Source organism: Cladophialophora carrionii, assembly GCF_000365165.1.
Source record: "Cladophialophora carrionii CBS 160.54 unplaced genomic scaffold supercont1.1, whole genome shotgun sequence".
Lineage (NCBI taxonomy): Eukaryota > Fungi > Ascomycota > Eurotiomycetes > Chaetothyriales > Herpotrichiellaceae > Cladophialophora > Cladophialophora carrionii.
The window spans coordinates 3,442,685-3,462,474 of record NW_008481816.1 but is presented as its reverse complement, the minus strand read 5'-3'; the positions used below and the strand labels follow the sequence as shown (position 1 = coordinate 3,462,474).

Below are 19,790 nucleotides of genomic sequence, written 5' to 3'. Positions count from 1 at the left end.
TCTTTCTCAAGATGCCCTCCGCGGTATCGAGCCACGGCAACTACTACTCCGCCCACCATCGTCGACAGTCGTCCCAGTCGCAGACCAATCTGCCCGATCAGATTAGAAACAGTGGGTTGCCGGCCCAGTCGCCAAATCGATCTCTTGTCTTTCTCCCCTCCACCGCCTATTCCCCGTCGCAGCCAATAACCCAGCGTTCTCGGACTTCGTCTCTGTCAACCGCTTCAAGATCGACCTCAAGGCTGGATACCGTGCGGATTGAGGAGATCCCAAATGATCCTCACGATTTCTACCGCCAGTACCAAGATCCCTTCACGAACGCATCCCCTGTAGCCCTCCACCAAGAGGCCATACGGACTGCGCCGATAGAGCCGGTAGAGGAGGTACCCCTCAATGACAGAAAATCCAGTTTCAACGCTGATGAAAGAACACCAAAGACGGCAAGAAATGGGGCAGGCGGCCGAAAGCTGTCGTTAACCACCCAGACCTTGCCGAACGGCGCCTTTCCTGGTAGCGGTTCGAAGCCTGCCCCGGCCATGCCCAATGGCTTAAGGTCGAGGAAGGCTTCGTTCAAAGATCTGGTGGCCAGATTCGATGCATCGTCTGACGATATCCCCCCTCTACCGTCCCAACCCATATCGCGTCCGGCATCAAGGACTGCTAGTCCCATGCCTTATGGCTCGGTCGACACCTCCCACTCTTTCCAGCCGCCCATGAAGCGCCCGCCATCAAGAACCTCCGAGTCAACGAGAAGGGCAGGAAGTGCAGTGGGGTTGCGGACTCCCAGCAACGACAGGACAATGCATTCCAGAGGTGCGTCTGCTGCTGGTGGGTTGAGTCAAGTAATTAGCAATCCCGAAGCGCCCGCCGATGGGCGGAAACTATTGTTCGGTGAAGTTGCGCCATCAGCAAGCGATCTTCCTGCTGCCCCAGGCTATGGCATCCACAATGCTCGGCTGAGGAGAGGCTCCGAAGGGTCGTCTATGCGTAGCCCTAATCCAATGTTTCAAACGAAGCGTGGCCAGGCTCATCTCCCAGGGCCGCCAATGTCGCCCTCAGCTGTGCATCCGCCCAGTACTGTCCTGCCGAACGAGGCACAATCCCAGCGCCGGCCCGCTCATCGTCGAGCAAATAGTGATTTCTCGGGGCCCTTCTCAAGAGCCGTCACTCGAGATGGTCGGACCCCATCGTCAACTACAGGGACCAGCGGTCATAGGAATACCGCGGACGCCACGGCCAAATCTCGTATCCCGGTAAGCACACGACATCAGCGGATAGCGTCAGATTCGGCGGCAATCTCCCCCACGGCCCCTCCTACCATCGTACCGCACCACCAGCTTCCGTTCCGAGTGCTCGAACCCGGGCGGAAACACTCGAGTCCTTCGCATTCGCGAGATCGCAGACCGCAGAGTCCTCATAGGCAGGTGCGGTCGCCAGTGCAAATCAAAAGTCCGAACAATAGAGGTCGCGGCACCACCACCGCAAATGGCGAAAAGAGTCCTTCCCTCCGCGCAAACATCATTGCTCCTCCGCCAAAAGTCTCGCCTCCACTGAGAAGTTCGAGGCCACGAATGCCTGTTTCTTCTGCCACGACAGCAGCGTCACGAGCGAAGATGGCAGAGAAGTTTCAGACGATGGCCAAGCAGCAAAGTGACAAGAAGGCTTTCAGGCGTCAAAGACCGCCGGAGCTTAGTGACATCGACCTGAAAGCCCGACGACTAAAGATTACTCAGGCCTTGAGCAGGTCGAGAGAAGGGCATGATCTGAAGGGTGGCACCACTTCCGCTCAGGGCCGTTCATCTAGTCGGTCGGATAGTATGACGCCGTCCTTCGAAGAGTCTGATGAGACTGAGCAGCACCCTCACGAGGCCATGGAAATTCCAGCTGTGGTCGTGAATGAGCCTGCCATCGACACATCAGATGAACGCGCATTCTACTCTGCACTCGGAGAGAGCCCAGGGGACCAGCAAGCATTCACACAAAATGCCTTACGGGTCGTTGAGTCAAGTTCTTCACATCCAGGCGATGAACTAGACTCGCCAACCCTCGGGCACACTGACTCCCCCTTCAGCAACATCCCATTCAGCCTGAATACCCATCTGCAACCACTGCGGGATGAGCAGGAGCCGCAATCCGCAATGACAGAGGGCACGGTGGCGACTGAGGCCACTATGATCGATGTCGAACCCCAGACCGATACCTCACGACTGCAGACTCCGGGCCAATCCCTCTATAGCCAGATCAGTATCCTCCGAAGCCAGGAGTCCACTTCTCCGTTGTCATCCACATCTCAGGCATCTGGCGAGAACTCTGATCATGCTGACCAGGTATCTGTCCACCTCATGCTTCGAAATACCACTTACCTTGACGATGAAGAAGCTGTTGAGAAGGGTTATCGACATCTCGCGCCACTTCCTCAGCCCGAACTCACCCCCTCACGAAGCGATGGTGGAAACTCTTGGACGTCGTCGATAGAAGATTCGCCTGATTCGGAAGTAGATGAGGGTTCAGCCTCTGTCACTCATTCACTCCGTCGGCAAGAAGCGGAATCAGCAGGCGTCGAGTCCGGTTCACATTTCGAGTCGGATCATTCTAGTAACGAGGACGACTCGGGCCGCGATCATCATGCCGCTGATGCGTACACAATCGTGAATAAGGTCCTCCAACAGCAGACACAATCTGGCGTGGTCGATCAGCAACTTGTGGATGACATATACCACCGCATCATTCAAGCCTCCCCCGACCTGGCCGATGTTGAAAACGTCGACGAGGAAAAGGTGCAACACCTGTGTATGCACGAACTAGATGAGTACACCCGTCAATGGGAGCAGCTGGAATCATCGCCGTGGCGGTCGTCAAAGTCCCTCCATACTGAAGAGCAGATGGTTTCCATGCACCAGAACAATGAAGGACAAGGCGATAGTGCTGACCGGCGGGCCGATATCCCCATGTCAAGTCTTGAAACTTCTCTGCCACCACCATCAAGTTGGAAAGCGCATCATAGATACAAATCGAGCCTGGATAGCCCGCAAGACTGGGCTGAAACTTCACCATCTGTCGGCGATTGGATGCAGTTTGCTCTCAAGTCACCAGCCGAACAGCGGCAACCATCCGGTCTAGCTCACGAGGCATACGCAAACGAGGGTTCAACAATTCCAGTCAGCGAAAACGTTCAAGACTTGCACCAAGACGACGACGAGCAGGAGAAAGAGATGTTCGTACCCATGGGTGCTGAGAGGGATATTCCCCGTCCACCTAGTCACTCTCCTCCCCCACCTCCGCCGATAGCCAAGCTGCCAACTAGTGACCAGTCGTCATGGTCTGCCCCGGTGGGTATCAGACCGGCTGTGCCACAAGTGCCGCCACAGTCAAGGCCGCAAACCTCGTTCTCTCAGGTGTCTGCTCGCTCAAGCATGGACCAACAACCAAGGCCGTCCGTCTCCAGCAATACAAGGCCCTCTGTGGATGAGGAGAGCCCCGAGCAGCGCCGGCTGAAGAAGAGACGACATATTCTCAAAGAAATTGTGGATACTGAGTATACCTATGAACGAGATATGAGAGTCCTATGCGATATCTACAAGCAGACTGCTGTTGCAGCCATCAGCGATGACGACATCAAAATCATCTTCGGCAATGTCGACCTTGTCCAACAATTCTCCAAAGATTTCCTCGCCTACTTGAGGCAGGTGGTTAAACCAGCATATGTAATGGAGAGGTCGGACCGACGGAAAGACGCAGATCGCGCATCTACCGTCCAGAGCTCGGCAGCTTCTATCGGTGGCGCACTTGACTTGACGGACGGTGAAAAGGACGAACTCACTAGGGTTGGCACCGCGTTTGAAGCCTCGATGGATGACATGGAAAAGGTATACACGGACTATATCCGGACCCGACACGCTGCAAACAAACGATTGGAAGTGCTTCAGACATCGCCAACCGTGAAAGAGTGGCTCAAGGAGTGCAGTGAGAACTCAAGTGACATAACCAACGCTTGGAGTCTCGATGCGCTGCTTGTGAAGCCAATTCAACGCATCACCAAGTATCCACTGCTGCTCAATCAGCTATTGGAAGCGACATTGGACACTCATCCAGATGTAGAGTTCCTCCGGAGAGCAGCCAGCGAAGTGACTGAGGTCAATGTGCGGATCAATGAGGTCAAGAAACACACCGAGCTTGTTGATCAGGTGCTCAATCGCAAGCGCAAAGAGTCTGACGTCCGGAACGGTCTGACCAAAGCATTTGGTCGCCGCGCCGAAAAATTGAGGCAACATGTTGGAATCAATGAAATGTACGAAGATCAGGAATACGCCAAGATCAAGATCAGCTACGACAACAACATTGCCCACTTATTCCTAGTCACCAAAGACTGCCAAGGCTATGTGGAAGCGATCACCAGGTGGGTTGGTCGCTTGTGCGAGCTGGCGGCGGCGGCAGAGGCGTGGGTGGACGTGGGACATACCAACCACTCACAAGCTGAAAGCAAGCTCAGACAATTCGCAATTGTGGTGCGAGGGATAAACTCGATTGCATTGCCTGACCACAATGAACAGGTGTCGAAGCGTGTCATACAACCGATGGACAAGACAGCAGCGATGTTAGAGAAGTTCAAGGCTGACACCAAGGGGCTCATCCAGAAACGAGAAAAGCGGCTCCTCGACTACAATCAATTCAAGAACAAAAAGGACAGAGGTGAGAAGATTGACAAGAAAATGACCGAGCGGATGGAGCAATGGGAAGCGCTGAATTTAGAAGCCAAAGAAAGGATGAAGCGCCTTCTGCGATCAACCGCTGATCTTGTTCATGCTTGCCAGGCCAATCTGATCCAACTACATCTCAACTGGCTTGGCATGTGTCGCCAGAAATTTTCGGCCGCGATCGACATTCCCCTGGACAAGGTCGACAATTCTGATATTGTGAAGGACTGGCAGGAAGACTTTGACTACCAGGAAGCGACGGCCTTGACACTGAGCATCTGCAATGGCTCACTGCTAGCCGAGGCGGTCAACATGATTTCGTTCTTGACCCCTGGATCGACACTGAATGGCGAGGAGTCTCCCCGTCAGCCATCGTGGAACAGTATGAAGCGAGCGATATCAGCAAATGAAGAAATTCCGCCGTTCCCAATCAAGGACCATCACCATCGAAACAGTGGAGGTCCAATGAGCTCTCAGAGCGACGATCGGACTGAATGGAGTTCTTCTACATTTGCCAATGGACGGATCCGGACTGGCTCAGCTGCATCTGGACGGCCTCCAAAGACTCCAGAGACAGCAAGTCGAGGTGTGTCTGCCTCGCTCCATACTGTTGACAGCCTGAATCCATCACGACCAGGGACTAGTCCGGGGCTTCCGGCAGACAGTGCAAAATCCGCTCCGAGGTTAAGCTTAGAGGCGCCGTCCCCGTCGCTTGGAGAGCTCTTAACGGAGTCCCCTGTGGCGCTTCGCCATGTCTCAACGTCTTCGTTTTACACAGCAGCTCCTGGTCCAAGCCACTCTCAGCCACACCTCCCTGCGCCAGGCGGAGCCAGCGTGTTTTCTTCGGCGATGCCCATGGAAGATATTCCTCGTCCAACACGAGCAACCCCCCAGCCACGTGAAGTACCGGGGGTCTTATTTACAGCAGCCAGTGTTTATGAGTTCAACATTGATCGATCACGGCAGCAAGGCGGCTTTCGATACCTTACATATGTGACAGGGGAAATCTTTGACATCATTGCCGAACACGGGGAGTTGTGGTTGGCGATCAACCAAGATGATCCAACGCGAGAAATAGGCTGGATCTGGAACAAGCATTTTGCCAAATTGGCCGGATGAGCAACAATGTCTTCTGGCATCAGAGGGTCATGCTATGGCGATATTTTGGATAGTACAATCGCGAGATGTCCACTCGAGCGGTGGAAGGGCGTACCCAATGGAGGGTGAAGCTGGGAGGAATGCCTTTCGGCGGCGTGTCGGGAATCTTGATGGGAGCAAAACCCAGCAAACGCTAAGGCCTGGAAACATTCTTTCATTTCTTGTGATTCGAGCGTTCAAGCGGAACAATGGGGGTTGGCGTTGATATGTACTACAAAAGACACAAAGGGAGGCGCGGCGTCAACTGTACAGTACCAAGGATGGGACATGACTTATGGAAGAAATGCTGAAGACACCAGCGGATGGAGGTATCTTGTAGTTGGAAAGATTCTACGTGGACCTGGGCAAACAATTGAACATCTCTCATGTAGCTTTCCTCTTTCTTTGTCTCATTCCACATGCACTCACAGCGCGTGGATGTCCATGCCCGCATTGATGTGGTACCTGATGAGGCTTTGCTCATGAAGACAGCCGGCTAGTGACGTAGAGGATTTGCTTGTGTTGCAAGTTGGGAACGGAAGGAGACTCCTTTCTCTCATCACCTTCATAGACATCCGGGCTGGCTGTCGTGGTGTGACTGTCTAATTGCATGCTTGAATTATCACCTTTATTATGGATGCAACATGAAGCTGCATTGTCAACAGTCCTGTTTTCTGGTGTGCGGCTAGTGAACAGCCAAAAATAACTGCTATCTCACCACCTGCCTGCGCCGGGCAACGTCCCTCCTCCACCACACGTTTGAGCAGACGAGGAAGGCGGGCGACATGCCTGAACTTCATCCCTTTGGAGGGAGAATGAGCAGGGCCTTTGGAAGAACGGTGGGTTGCTTTGAGTCCTCGCAGGCGTCCCAACCCTGCACAGGACTGTGCTGTGGTTCACAGCCGCCTCTCAACCAACCCTCCCTGTTACCGCCTTGATGATACTACCACACCACACAACCATCGAATTCGGCTAACATGCTTGGTATGGATGAGCAGCTGGCGCCAGAAGACGCATATCTGAGCTGTGAGTGATCCTCTCCCGGCTCTTGCAATCCTCACTTCCAACTCACTTCTTCGTGCCACATTCTAACCCGTCTGTCTCTACCACAGATTATGACATAAGATGTTGGTGCCCTTGCGCTTGCGGCGGTCGCCCCCGGCGACGCTGAACCTCCCTGGCTTGTTGGAAGAGTGCTGGGCTAAATGGGCCGTGATCCCTACAGTGACAAGAGAGGATATTTCCGTGTTGAAGAACGACTGGTTAACAGACAATGTGAGATGAGAAGATTTCTTTTTCCGGCCCCGGCGACGGACGCTGACTCTGTGCGTGTGATATCTAGGTCATCGCCTTCTGGGAAGAGTATGTACACCTCGTCCACGTCGCGCAGCGCCCACATGTCAACAGCAAACGGGCCGAGATCTGACACACTGGCACCGTTAGATATCTGGAACGCGAATACCTCACAAACTATAAGCACAGCCACATTGTCCTCCTCCGACCGACCATGTCGTTCATGCTCATGCAGACACCTGACCCACGAACCATCAAGGTATGAAGGGCATGCTCCTTCTTTTCTTCAAACTCTGCCCTCATCCTCTGTGTCTGCTCCTTCCACTAACGGCGTGTATGTCCGCGCGCGCAGGATGCCCTCCCCGACTTTACAAACGTCACACACATCTTCCTCCCCATAAACGACAACCCCACTGCCTCTGTCGCCGAGGGCGGCACGCACTGGTCCCTCCTCTTGGTCTCGATCGTCGACGGCGTGGCCTTCCATTATGACAGCATGCCGCCCGGCAACCAGCACGAAGCACACTACGCGACCCAGAAGCTGAGCAGGCTGATCAACCGGCCCTTGAGGTTCATCAATCTCAACGACTCGCCCCTGCAGGACAACGGCAGCGATTGTGGCGTGTTTGTGTGCTTGAACATGCGGCACCTGTTGCTGAAGAGGTTGCTGATGGTCAGGACGGACAACAAAGTGAGCATGTCCTTGGGTGGGAGGACCGTCGACGCCGCGGCGGGGCGCAAAGAGATCCTGAAGATCATCGACGAGTTCCGGCGCGAGGGCGAGCGGAGACGCAGTATCAGCAATTCCCCGCATCCGGGGCGCAAGTCTAGGAGTCCGCCGAGGATCGACAGTCCCGGCGCGAATAGGAGCAAGAGTCCGAGGCATGGATAGGAACCTGCCTTTGAGATGGGGAGTGACTCGAGCGATCAAGATGAGGGGGCTGAGGCTTGAACGAGAGCCCTTGAGGGCGGGAGCGGTGCCTTTTTCAACAGTGCGTGATGCTGGATGTGATGTGAGCTGGCACTGAAGAGGGCCCTTACGAATTTCCGGGGGAACATAACGACGTGATGAGATGACACGAGATCAGATCAGATGAGACGCCGATGTTGATGCTTGTTGATGCTGTGCGCACACCAGGCAGGGGCCCATTCCAATGAGTGACGATGATTGACGATGAGCAACGAGCATGACATGAATATCGGGCGGCGCTTCGACCGTACTGCGAGCGGCATTGGGAGACTGACAGCATATACCTGGTATTGGATGAGCTGTTGGACCGGGCGGCGACTTGCTTCCAACAGCCTCCACGACATGCATGAGCACCGAGTTCCCAAACTTTGACGCCTCGCGTTCGCGTGCTCTCCTCTTGTATCCACCCACCACGGCACCACCACCACCACCATACGAGCCACGCTCGTCTAAATTAGAGCGTGTAGATGAAATCCGGCCTCTTGTCGCCCAGCTTCTCAATCTCCTCGTCGGTCTTGCCTTGGACCCAAACATTCCTCCCTCCAGCCAGACGCTTCGCATTCTCTCGTCGAAGCAAGACGTGTTGCAGGACTGAGCCGCCAAGGAGGAACAAGGCTTCATAGGCCAAAACCACCGCATGGCCCGGCTTGAAGCGTGGTTTGTCTTCGGCGCGATAGATGTTGCTGGACACGATTCCTGGAGCAGGGCGTTAGTGGATGTCGATCAGATGATGGCCGTGGACAAGAAGATTGAGATGCTGCTGCTCGAAGGCTTGGGGGAACAGCCACGAGATATGGCCTCCTCATCTTGGTTTGATGGGTTCCTCGTGTAACTGAGAATACGAGCGTGCTGGGTGCTGAACTTACCATTCAGATTTCCCCACCCAATCACGAATCCCAACGCTATACCTCTCTTATAGACACCCTCGACGTTGTTGGCCGTCCAAGAGATCGTGTTCGGGATGCAAGGGTAGATTCCCATTGCGCCGAGGAAGGTGCCGGCGTATTGAACGTGCGGTTGCCCTGAGCCGAGAAGCATGGCGAAACCTATGATCCCGAAGAAGGACATGACCATGTTGCAGTAACCTGAAGGACCTGTCAGCAAGGGACCAAGGAACAGGCTCACAGTGATGCGTACCTCTCTGTCCCGTTCGATCGGCGATAAAGCCGACAGCGACGGTGACGACGGCAGCGACGGCATAAGGCGGAACACTCAGCAGTTGGGCGTGGATTGACTTGTACCCCATTTGTTGAATGATGGTCGGAATGAACAGCGAGAAGGCGTACAGTGCACCGTCACAGCCCATATAGATGATGGCTCCTGTCAACGTCTTCCAGTCCTTCAGCGCGGCCCACAGGTAGTCCAGTTTGAATTCTTCGTGCTCGGCACTCGATTGCTTGTCGAGTTTCAGCCGTCGGATCACGCGGCGCCGGTCGTCTTCGCTGAGGAATTTAGCTTCGTCGGGGAAGTCATGGACCTGTCGCTCGTGTTAAAGAGGCGTCATGGTCAAAAGCAATCGAGTGCTACTGTACGTACCATGAAGAAGGAGGCGGCCGCTACAAGGATCGTGGCGAGACCTTCAAGGATAAAGATCCATGCCCAGCCTGGTTTACCTCCAACTCCGTCCATCTGCACGATAGCCGCCGCAAGGAGACCACCGAAGGATCCAGCAAGGGCTGCTGCAGAGAAGAAAATAGCGGCACGGATACCGAACTCGGAACGCTTGTACCAGCATGATAGGTAGTAGTTCACACCTGGACGTCTGTCAGATGAAATCCCTATCGCCTAATGGGAGGGCAAGCCAACGCACCAGGGAAAAGACCTGCTTCGGTCAAGCCAAGGAACCATCGTGATGCCATCAATCCCTGGAAGTTGTGGACAAGACCCATGGTAGTCATACAGATGCCTGCAGTAGGAGGACTGGTCAGTAATAGAATTCACCACGCCTGTGAAGCCCGTCTTACTTACCCCATAGTACCATGATTGTGGGCAAGAATATCGAGGGCTTGAAGCGCTTCAACAAAATCTGGGTCAAAGGCTCGAAAAGCGAATACGAGATGAAAAAGATGGTCAACGTGTCATTGTATTCGTTGTTGGTCAAGTTCAGGTCTTCTTGAAGCCCATCGATTTTGGCATTTCCAATGTTTGTTCTGTCCAAGAAGGAAATGAGGTAGAGAAAGGCGAGCCATGGGATCAGTTGAAGATCGAGCTTCCAGAGCAAGGCGCGGTCCTGGTGAGCGTTAATGCCACAATCGCACCCCCAACAGCACGATCAAGTCGGCACCCACAATTTTCTTCCGCTCTTCTTCGCTCAAGCCTGCATCGGGATCAGGGATGTCGAGGATATCAACGGGCCGTCCACCTTCAATGTGCTTCTCATTCTCGGACGGCGCACGAGCATCGTCCGAGTCGGAAATCTTGGGATCAGTCCTGTCCATGGCGATGAGCGATCAGGCCGGGTGGGTATGTCCTGTGATAATGTGGCAGCGACCGCGCAAGCTATATAGAAGTAAAGAGAAGCCCCCAACTCGAGAAGGGATCAAGAACGGGGTTACACAGATGCGATGGGATATTTTTAATCAAGATGGACAGAGGAGGCCTGGTGACCACTTGCAGAGAACGACCTGCAGCTACTACCGGCATTAGAAGTCCTGTCGTGCGCGAATGGACGGAAGACGTCAGGCTGGATGCACATCCTGGCATGATAATGCTGTCCTTCCTCATGGGGTGCTAGCTCGGTGAACGTCGCAACGGGGATCGGAGGCATGTGGTAGAATGAGCGTGGATGATAGACAGGCTCGTGTCATCGTGCGGTGGGTGTGCGGATCTGGGCCAGCCATTGACGTCGAAGACACTCTTGTCTCTACCAAGCTCCCGTGCCCAAGACACGCTAGAAGCATGCTGGAGAAAGGTTCCACCGGCCCTACAGGCTCGACAGGGCTCGCCATCCCCCAAGGCTGGGGGCTTGTGGTCAGCCAAGGATATGCGGGGAACCCCGGGGCTGTCGGTCATTTGCCGGTCAGAGGATAGTTTGTGGGCGAAGTGCCCGAAGCAGATCAGCACAGTCGGCAGGTGAGATGGTGCGCGCATCAACGTTGCATTCTCAACCCCCCGAAACTCGCGGTCCGCCTAAGAATTTAGACGGGATGTGCGCGGTATGTGGGTGGCATGCGAGCTTCGTATCTCATGTGCCTGGAAGCCCGGATACCCGGATGAGCGAGTGGATAAGACTCTTTCTGGGTCGCTTTGCCCAGCCTTCAATCCGCCTTCAATCGAAGTTCGGCCTTTTTCAACCATCGGCTTCCGTACAATACGGTGCAGGCCGGGGTGATCGGCAAAACGTCCGACGTCGAGACTGAGTCCTTGAGAAGGCGGTCATTTCCTCGCTTGCAATAGCATAATGCAGCCAGCTGGCTCCGTGAGCATGCTGTTGTCGGTATTGTGAAGTTGTGGAAGTGAAGAGGAGGACGCCTCGACAATCTAGCTCGCCGCTCCCAACAGGTGGCGCAGGCGTGGCAGGGCCCAAAGTCTCCAATTCATTCCAAACTTGAATGATAACTGATCATACAGTGACCCTCATTGTCGGTTGTATTGGTGCCTTGATCTAGTTGGAGGAAGAGAATGTGTTGTCATGGACATCTGTTTCCAGTGTTCAACCACACTGCGAGATGAGAAAGACAGCCATCATAAGGGATCGAATCGAGGGTGCCTGATCTGGAGGAGCTCTTGTTTCAGTCTGACGTTGTTGTCGATGTTGATATGGTAGGAGCGACAGTGACCGTGACCGTGAGGCCGTGATGGCGAGTCTGCTCTTTCCTCACGCGTTCTTCGCCAGCGAGCACGGCGTCTTTCACATCATCTCCCGCTTTACCCTCCATCATCCTCGACTCTTCTCCGCTCACATGCAGTTTCTCACTTCATCCTGTCGTGCTTCATTCCTTCGTCCTCTTCATTTCTTCGTGTGCATCATCTTCCCTGTCCCTCTTGCTCACTACTCATCATGACTTCAAGGATGAGTGAGCGACTGTTCAAGTATCCTCCCATGGAGCGCCAGGATCTCAATCAGTCTCAGCTCGGGAGCTTCAAGTTCACCCCGGTCGACCCCGTGGACCTCAAATCCCTCACACAGTCCGCGAATCAATTCCTTGAGCAGCAGTTTTTCCAGAGACAGAGACTATCTGTAGCGTCAGCTTCTTCAACAGGGGCTTTTCAAGACAGTGCCAGCACGTTGTCCTCTGATAGAGGGGCCCATCAGCCAAACCAATATGCAATCGATACCGAATTTTTCAACAAACACATCAAGCCCGATCTTGGAGATTCTCGTCTGCGCCTGGGTCCTGCAGCCCTCCGATCCGCTGTCGACGGAGCCAGCCCAGCAAAGAAACAGTCGTTGATCCACGTCCAGCCGGAGCCTGACCTCTCCGTGAAATATCATCGTCCGAGCAATTCTATTAACGTAAGTGCCACGCTTCGATTGTGGCACGTTCTGGCTGACAATCCATTCGGGTTTCACAGGTGACCTCTCCCCAATACCCGGCAGCCATCATGGATCCGACAGCTGCCACTTTCATGCCTACAGCCGATGCCCTCAGCCCAGCCGTTTCTGACCCTGTTTCGATCAGCGAGACCTTGTGCAATGCTCTTGCAAACGAACAGCGTACCCATAATATTACAAAGGCGACCCTGGCACAACACATCACACGATGCATTGAGCTGGAGGATCAACTGAGGAAAAGTAAGCAACAAATTGCGAGCATGACCGTCACGATCAAAAGTCTCGGTGCCATAATCAAACACAACACCAGCAAGCAGAACTCCGAGCAGGATGGGTCACATACCACACTGGGTTATTCCGAGGAAGCTGAAGAAGTTGCTTTACGGGATTTTTATCGTGAATATAACAGGCTCAGGGGAGCAGCCCAGAAGGGAGAAGAAGGGACGGGCAAGGGAAAGGAGCTTGACAACAACGATTCACGTCAGGAGAATGATCCAACAAAGCAGGAAGCGGTTGAAGTCGTCGATGATGCCCAGCTTTACAACCTCGACCTGCTTGTGAAACCAGACGCTGGCGATTCTGCCGAATCCGTCTTGCGTCGAACCCTGCGCAAACACTTCTCCCTCGACAGCAGTGCAGATGACGGTAAAGCACCGGAGACTCCTCAAAATAAACGTGACACTCTCACCAGGCTGGTTGATATTTCCCCTGAATCAGGCGCTGGTAGCAAGGACGCCATGCGGGCAAAAGGACACGTCCCAGTGACCAACGGCAACGGAAGCCTTACTCGGACCCAGATTCGACCATCGGTGAGTGGGCAGATCTAGTCAATTGATTATCAACACTAACAATAGACAGACTACAATAGATACTAAACTAAGCTCAGTAACCGCTCACTCCCTGTGTCTGTCACCTGGCGCGTATCACTGACCGTCACTCAGAGCAGCGAAGTTGTCGCTAAGAGCGGCCACCAGAATGTTTCTCTGTCCTTGAAAGAGAAGGTTCGTTTGCCCTTTCCTCAGGCGTGCGAGGTCTTAACCCAGCATCCAGTGTAACGGTGCTGATCTCGAAATGGAGCACATTGGGAACCTTGACGCTCTGGGCCGCTCCGAGGACGCAGTGAAGCCTCCACAAGATGTGAAGGACGGCGGACTCAGTCCGATCTCCTCAGCAAATGATGAAGATGGAAGGTCGACCACTGCAGTTGTTTCTCCCACCAACCAGCCCAGGAAAGAACGCATCACACTCAAGATCGGCAGTAATCTTTACGGAGAAACGAAATGGCTCATCAACAAAGACTACCCCATCTTCGAGACTGGGGAGGAGAAGTTCGAGGCCGTCGGCGGGAACGGAACTGCTTTCCATCGCAACAGCCCCTTCCCGAACCATCCAGTTCGCTACCTGCCTGAGGATGCAGCCAGCACCATCGATGCCTATCGCACCGTCATGATCGACGAGATTCCAGCCGGAAGCACCATGCTCGACGTGCTCAATATTGTCAAGGGTGGCTCCGTGGAGTCTATACAGTTGTTCCCACCCATCGGCAACGCGACCTCTTTCATGACAGCTCGAGTCGTATTCGTATTCGAACGGTCTGCGCACAACATGATTAAGCACCAAGAGGCCAAATCCAAGGAGGATGCCGGTGCAAGGCGATTCAAGATCAAAGATGTCGTCGTTCGCTGCTGGATGCCCACCGACCCAACTTATCCACGCAACTACGAAGTCGACCACGAGATCTTTGGCGACAATCAAGCTACGCGAATCATTTTCGTTGATAAAGTCGACGAGTACGTCTACAACCTGCTACCGTACAAGATCAGGTCTCCCTACGATCAACATGTTATTGAGTACAGCTACACCGTGGAGGGCAGTGCTTCAATCGAGTTCAGCGACATCAAGAGTGCGATCAAAGTAAAGGCCATTCTGGAGAAAGATCGAGGCATGTGGCCTGCTCAACTGCGGTACGCCGAGGACTACACCTGCGTCCCGTATGTCCATGGTGAGCCAATGGGTGCTTGAGAGGAATACGGCACAAGGGGAGTTGCGCCGGAGAGGTATAGCAAATTGGCATAGATTAACCTCTATGCAGCCAATCCCAACTGCATGGTAGTTACACATTAAACCTTTGCAAGTGCCCACACGCAATCACATCAGAGATAGCAAAGAGGAGGCATGAGGTCGTCGAATGCCGCCGTAGTCTTCCTTTCCCGAACACTGCCGTTCCCCGGTAGTGATGTCGTTGGAACAGTTTAAGCTCTCTGATCGCTCATACCTCCCTCCTCTTAACAGACATCGGCTGGCTAGACTGGATGCCTGGGAGGAATCCACTCCGGTATCTCGCCACCATGCCCATAGCTGGCTGACACTTCGTCGGGCGAATTCAACTTGAGATTGAACAGATGGTCGCCTCGGATCACGGTGTGGTCTTGGCTGATACATTCACGATGCTTACGAGGGATCCTCATCAGGGGTCATTGCGTCGCCCTACTCCTTCGCTACATGATTTCCATCACTCACTCAATTTAGCGGCCGAATGGTTTCTCAACCGAAAGTACTTGAATCAGACGTGCCTTCTGATCACTAGTGAGAGGGAGCTCAATAGCATACTATATTTTCCTGTGCAACCGGCTCCAAAATAGAACAAGCCTCGATTCCTCTCGTCCCCAGACTTATCCGAAGTGGAACAGGGTCTCTCCCTTCTTCCCCTTCTTGCCCCTTTTCTTCCCTGCGGTCTCGCCGTCGTGGTCACCGCCGCTGCCGGACAATCCTGTACTGCCTGCCGCTGCGGCTACGGCAGCTTGCGCCTGCGCGGGCGTGGGAGTCGTACCACCGCCGCCGCCCCAGGGATTGAGGGGTGTCGCTGTCCCCGATCCAGAGGGCGAGGCAAGCCACTTCACCGAGCCCCGCGTGTTGAAGCCGACCATCATCGTATTCGGCTTGGGCGCGGCTGGAAGGGAAGGGAATGCATCTTCCGTCGCGCGAGGCGGGGCAGTCTGACGGGCATTGGTCTTCTGGCGGAGCGTGGATGCCGTCGTGGGTGGCGGGCGGTATGGCGTTGCGCTCATGCTGGTGTTCGAGATCGACGGAGCCGAAGTGTTCCCCCACGCTGGCGGGATTGACACGGCAGAAGCACGAGAAGAGCCACCGTTCGCAGCCGACAGCGCTGGGAAAGGGTCTTGGCTTCGGCCATTGGCGACCGAGTTTCCCCAAGAGTCTTGTCTTGCCACTGCTGAGCGAGATGATTGTGCTGTGCTTTTCTTGAGTGTCAATACTCGTCGACCGCTACCAGCGGCGCTTGACACTCCAGGCAGCGTGCCACTGGGACCGGGCAGACTAGGGTAATCCTCGTTGATACTCCGCCAATTGTTCCACGCCTCAAGCAAAGATTGCCGCTTCGTTTCGTCCTCGTACAAGTCTGCCAGTTCACGGATCAGCTTCCCCAATTCTGAGCTGGGGCAGTCAAATAGGGAGAAGAATGCGTCAATCAATTCGTTTGCAGAGCTGGTGCCACTCCGGTAGGCGGAAACATGAGTACGGAATTGGGACAGTTTCGTTTTGTCGTTCTTGAGAAGCGATGTGGCACGTTCGGTTACTGCCTGGTGGCGCAGTGCCCTCCCTTGCTCTTGTGGGGTCAGATTCGCCATGGAGACTGGTCTCTCCTCCAGAGTGAGGTTGTCCATGGTGGGAAGTGATGGAGCTGGCTGTGGTGATGCCGGCTGCGGACGGCTGACAGGAGTAGCCTGAGTGAGTTGTCCTCCGAAAGTCCTGCCTGATACGGATTGGGAACTTTGAATCGCGAGTTGACGTTGATAAGCCAGCTCTGCTCGTCCGATGGGCTGCGCACTGGAAAGCGGTAGTGGCTCAGCATTCGGGTCTCTACCTCTTCCACTGCCACGGTTGCCGCGATCTCGATCTCTTCGCGGAGGCTGGTAGGCTTCGCGGAGGTTGAATCCTGACAGATTGACCAGACGTGCGTCTCTGCGTGCATCCTTCGACAGCCCATTTGGGTGTTCTGAGAGTTGATGTGCTTTCAAGTCCATTTCGGACTCAAAGACATTCGTCTTGTTGGCCTGACATTCGGCATCCAGGCAGACAAAGTGCTCGGCTGCAAAATGTTTTTCGAGTTCCTGGTAGTTTAGGTAGTACTGGGGATTCCTGCCGCCATTTCTCCTGTCACAGATGTGGCACCTCTCGTGCTTCTCTCGGCAATGGCTGTAGAGCTCGTCGTCCCCGTAGAACCGCTGCTTACAGAAGCCGCATTCAGGATGTCCCTTGAAGCCAGACTGGTCTACGGCCCCTGGGTTGTCGTCCCCGAATTTCTCATGTTTCCGCAGGTCGCCAAATGTGAACAGCTCATGCTCGTGGGTGAAGACTTTCTTGTTCCTTGTGCACAGATCGCACATCATCTTCCCATGTTTGCTTCTGACGTGGCGATGTAGGTCGGGCCAGCCGAGGCATGCGACATCACAGTCTTTGTCTGGGCAGTTGTACCGGAGGAGCAAGACGGTATCTTCCAGGATGACATCTTTTTCATATTTGATCCCAAGATTGTCGTCGATCTTGACAAATTCATTGTCCTTCCAGTCCTCGTATCGTTTCTCGGTATTGTCAGTGAAGATCACGAAGGGTGCTTCTGTCTGGAGGTCTAGTCAGTGTTTGCTCATGAAGAAGAGCTACGGGGCTACTCACCCGGCAGTGAGCACATGCTCGTGTCTTGTAGAGTGCCCTCAATCTCAACGAACAAATATGGCATGTCTGGTGGTTGCAGGGAGCAACAGAGATATGCTCAATAGGACTGGCACAGATGAAGCAGAGTTCCTGTTCTTCGGTCGCTACAACTTCAGCCTCTGCGACGTTCTGTCCAGATCGAGGGTCTTTGGAGTCGCCTTCGGTTCTCGAGGCAGCTTCGGTCAGGCGAGCACCGAAGCCGCCTCCCGGTGGTCTTCCTGAGCTGGCTTCCGCAGCAGATTGAGGTGAAAATGTGGTGAGGGTGGATGTGCCGTCTCGTCCATGTCCTCGCCCCCGCCCGCGCCCTCTTCCTCCTCTTGTACCTCGACCTCCTCTCGAGCTGCTACCTAGGCCGCCGGTGTCAGGGGAGTCCTGGTCGAAAGATCCGTTGCGATTGTGTTGGTGCGATCGATTGCCTCGGCCTCGCTTCCCGCCGCGGGGCGTCGAGGACAATTGGGTCGTGGGTTCTGTGTCGGCCATGTTGAGGTGTGCAAACAGATCCCTGCGACGGCTGTTGTGGGGAATAGGTTCGTAGTAGGTTGAGGAACAATTCGTGGTTGCCAGTTACTAGTTACTTTAATTTACTCGATATATTCAGCGACGGCTTCAGCACAACCACGCAGTGGTGGGGCAAATAAATGCTGGTCACAGCAGCTTGCAGCAGCGTGGAAGTCAGAGTCAGGAACCGGCAAATGAGATGCCAGGGATGCACCACTCCACTCTCTGGATTTCTTCCAGATTCCCTTCCGGGAGCTGCGCACCAAAAGACCAGTTACAATGTAAGGCACTTGCGGTCATTCATAACATGTCCGAGTCACGCCGAGTCAAGTGAGTCATGTCATGCTCGTCCATGACTGCAAGCGAGATGGTCGCAAAAAGCAGCGAGTGTTGGTTAGTCAGCAAGGCTGTCGCTCCTGACGTCAAAAACTGACTGCTAGATTGACGAATCTACCCTATCGTCCCCATTGTCCAATATTCGTGGTAACCTGTCCGTCGTCAAGATGTAAAACCATATGCTCAGATCCATGCGAGCGAGAGGAAGCTCGCCTCAGTGTTTTGATCCCACTCCTGCCTTTACAGCGCCTGTAGAGGGAAACGCCGACCTGTCGTCGAAGCATTATGTCGCTAAAGAGCTCATCAAGCACGGATGAAGCACACAGAAGGCAATATTGCTCTGATACGCCAAGCTCATTATCACCCGCTCCTCAGCACGACACCATCAGAAGCTCATTCGTCCGGGTTGTAAACCTGTTGGGAGATCAACTTGGTCATGGTGAACATATGGACCTTATCTTGCTTGAAGACCTCTCGCATTCGGGCATCGCAGATAATGAAGCGCTTGTCGCTCGGATCCTGCAGGTCGTTACCCTTGATGTAAGCCCAAATCCGTTTTGTGATCTGAGGTCTCGACATCTGCTCGGCGTTAGAGGTGGCTAGTCAAACCAAGCGGCATTCCTTACCTGAGTCTCGCCGTCGAAGAGATTTGAAAGTGCTGGAGATAGATTCAGCGGTTTCTGAAACCGTCAGTAGGTCGTTCCACTGTAGTGACCCACACAACATACGTGGAAACCTGTATCCCGCTTCGGCTTGGACTCTTTCTCCTCTCCATCGATCTCCGAATCATCCGATGCCGTTATGCGATCTTTCTTGGGCTTCTTTTTCTTCTTCGTGGGGGCCGATTTGCGAGTGCCGCCGCCCCGTGTTGGTCGCGCCATTTTATCCTCTTCAGCCTGCAGCTTGGCCGCAAATGCGGCATCGGCGTCGACCGTAGATTTCTGCTTCTTCTTCGGTGGGGATGTATCTGCTAGATCCGAGACCTCGTCGCTCTCTGCCACGCGTTTGGAGGGTGAGCTCTCGGATGAATGGTGAACACCATTGGTCTGAGGGGTCGTCTCTACGGGTTCCGCTGGCTCGACAGACGGTACCACTGTAGGTTCGCCATTTCGCTTCGCGTTCGCAATGTCAAACCGTTCGCCAATCAAAGCCTTGATAGCATTCTATTCTCGTGAGTCAAGAACTCCTCTCGAGCGAAAACCCCATGCCAGCACCCACCTTCTGCGGAGTGATATCATATTCCACCTGGTCTTGTATGCCTTGCCGGATGCTCTTGGTCGTGATTGTGGTGAGATCAGCATTCTCGAGAATTGAATCTATGATTGTAACATAGCGTGCGTGGACTTCGGGAGGCACTGCTGAGAGTCAATAAACGGAACCGAGCATTGCAGCCACGGCAAACTCACATGACATCGTGACCAGGTTTTCCGAACGGGAGAGAGGAGCCAGAAACAAGGGCAACAAGTCAAAACCCAGAGGCGACGAACGAGTCGAAACAAAGTGAGTGATAAGTCATGCGCCCATCTACATCCTCCACCTCCCGCACGTCGGCTAGTGACGGGCTTAGGCTGAGCAGCAGAGACGTGGAATGATTTCGGCGTTCTGAGGCAGGCAAGCCACACACCGCGCAATTCGA

General features: G+C 54.2%; 6 protein-coding genes across 6 annotated transcripts; 3 read left to right on the top strand and 3 right to left on the bottom strand.

The window, feature by feature from the left end:
• Positions 1–11: 11 nt before the first annotated feature.
• On the top strand, positions 12–5,813 carry G647_01229 (uncharacterized protein; the record flags this gene model as incomplete). The annotated part of the gene is made up of 1 exon (XM_008724630.1): positions 12–5,813. One exon carries the CDS (start codon positions 12–14, stop codon positions 5,811–5,813), a length of 5,802 nt encoding a protein of 1,933 aa, XP_008722852.1.
• Positions 5,814–6,956: 1,143 nt separating this feature from the next.
• On the top strand, positions 6,957–8,016 carry G647_01228 (uncharacterized protein; the record flags this gene model as incomplete). Its single annotated transcript, XM_008724629.1, has 4 exons — positions 6,957–7,106; positions 7,174–7,193; positions 7,275–7,383; positions 7,477–8,016. The coding sequence occupies 4 exons, from the start codon at positions 6,957–6,959 to the stop codon at positions 8,014–8,016; spliced, it is 819 nt and encodes a 272-aa protein (XP_008722851.1).
• Positions 8,017–8,548: 532 nt separating this feature from the next.
• On the bottom strand, positions 8,549–10,532 carry G647_01227 (uncharacterized protein; the record flags this gene model as incomplete). Its single annotated transcript, XM_008724628.1, has 7 exons — positions 8,549–8,790; positions 8,961–9,179; positions 9,232–9,571; positions 9,631–9,848; positions 9,905–10,000; positions 10,063–10,324; positions 10,383–10,532. The coding sequence occupies 7 exons, from the start codon at positions 10,530–10,532 to the stop codon at positions 8,549–8,551; spliced, it is 1,527 nt and encodes a 508-aa protein (XP_008722850.1).
• Positions 10,533–12,094: 1,562 nt separating this feature from the next.
• Positions 12,095–14,611, top strand: G647_01226 (uncharacterized protein; the record flags this gene model as incomplete). The annotated part of the gene is made up of 4 exons (XM_008724627.1): positions 12,095–12,550; positions 12,610–13,415; positions 13,476–13,574; positions 13,633–14,611. 4 exons carry the CDS (start codon positions 12,095–12,097, stop codon positions 14,609–14,611), a joined length of 2,340 nt encoding a protein of 779 aa, XP_008722849.1.
• Positions 14,612–15,261: 650 nt separating this feature from the next.
• G647_01225 (uncharacterized protein) lies at positions 15,262–17,800 on the bottom strand (the record flags this gene model as incomplete). Its single annotated transcript, XM_008724626.1, has 2 exons — positions 15,262–17,229; positions 17,282–17,800. 2 exons carry the CDS (start codon positions 17,798–17,800, stop codon positions 15,262–15,264), a joined length of 2,487 nt encoding a protein of 828 aa, XP_008722848.1.
• Positions 17,801–18,547: 747 nt separating this feature from the next.
• G647_01224 (uncharacterized protein) lies at positions 18,548–19,567 on the bottom strand (the record flags this gene model as incomplete). The annotated part of the gene is made up of 5 exons (XM_008724625.1): positions 18,548–18,733; positions 18,781–18,834; positions 18,883–19,317; positions 19,373–19,509; positions 19,561–19,567. The coding sequence occupies 5 exons, from the start codon at positions 19,565–19,567 to the stop codon at positions 18,548–18,550; spliced, it is 819 nt and encodes a 272-aa protein (XP_008722847.1).
• Positions 19,568–19,790: the final 223 nt, after the last annotated feature.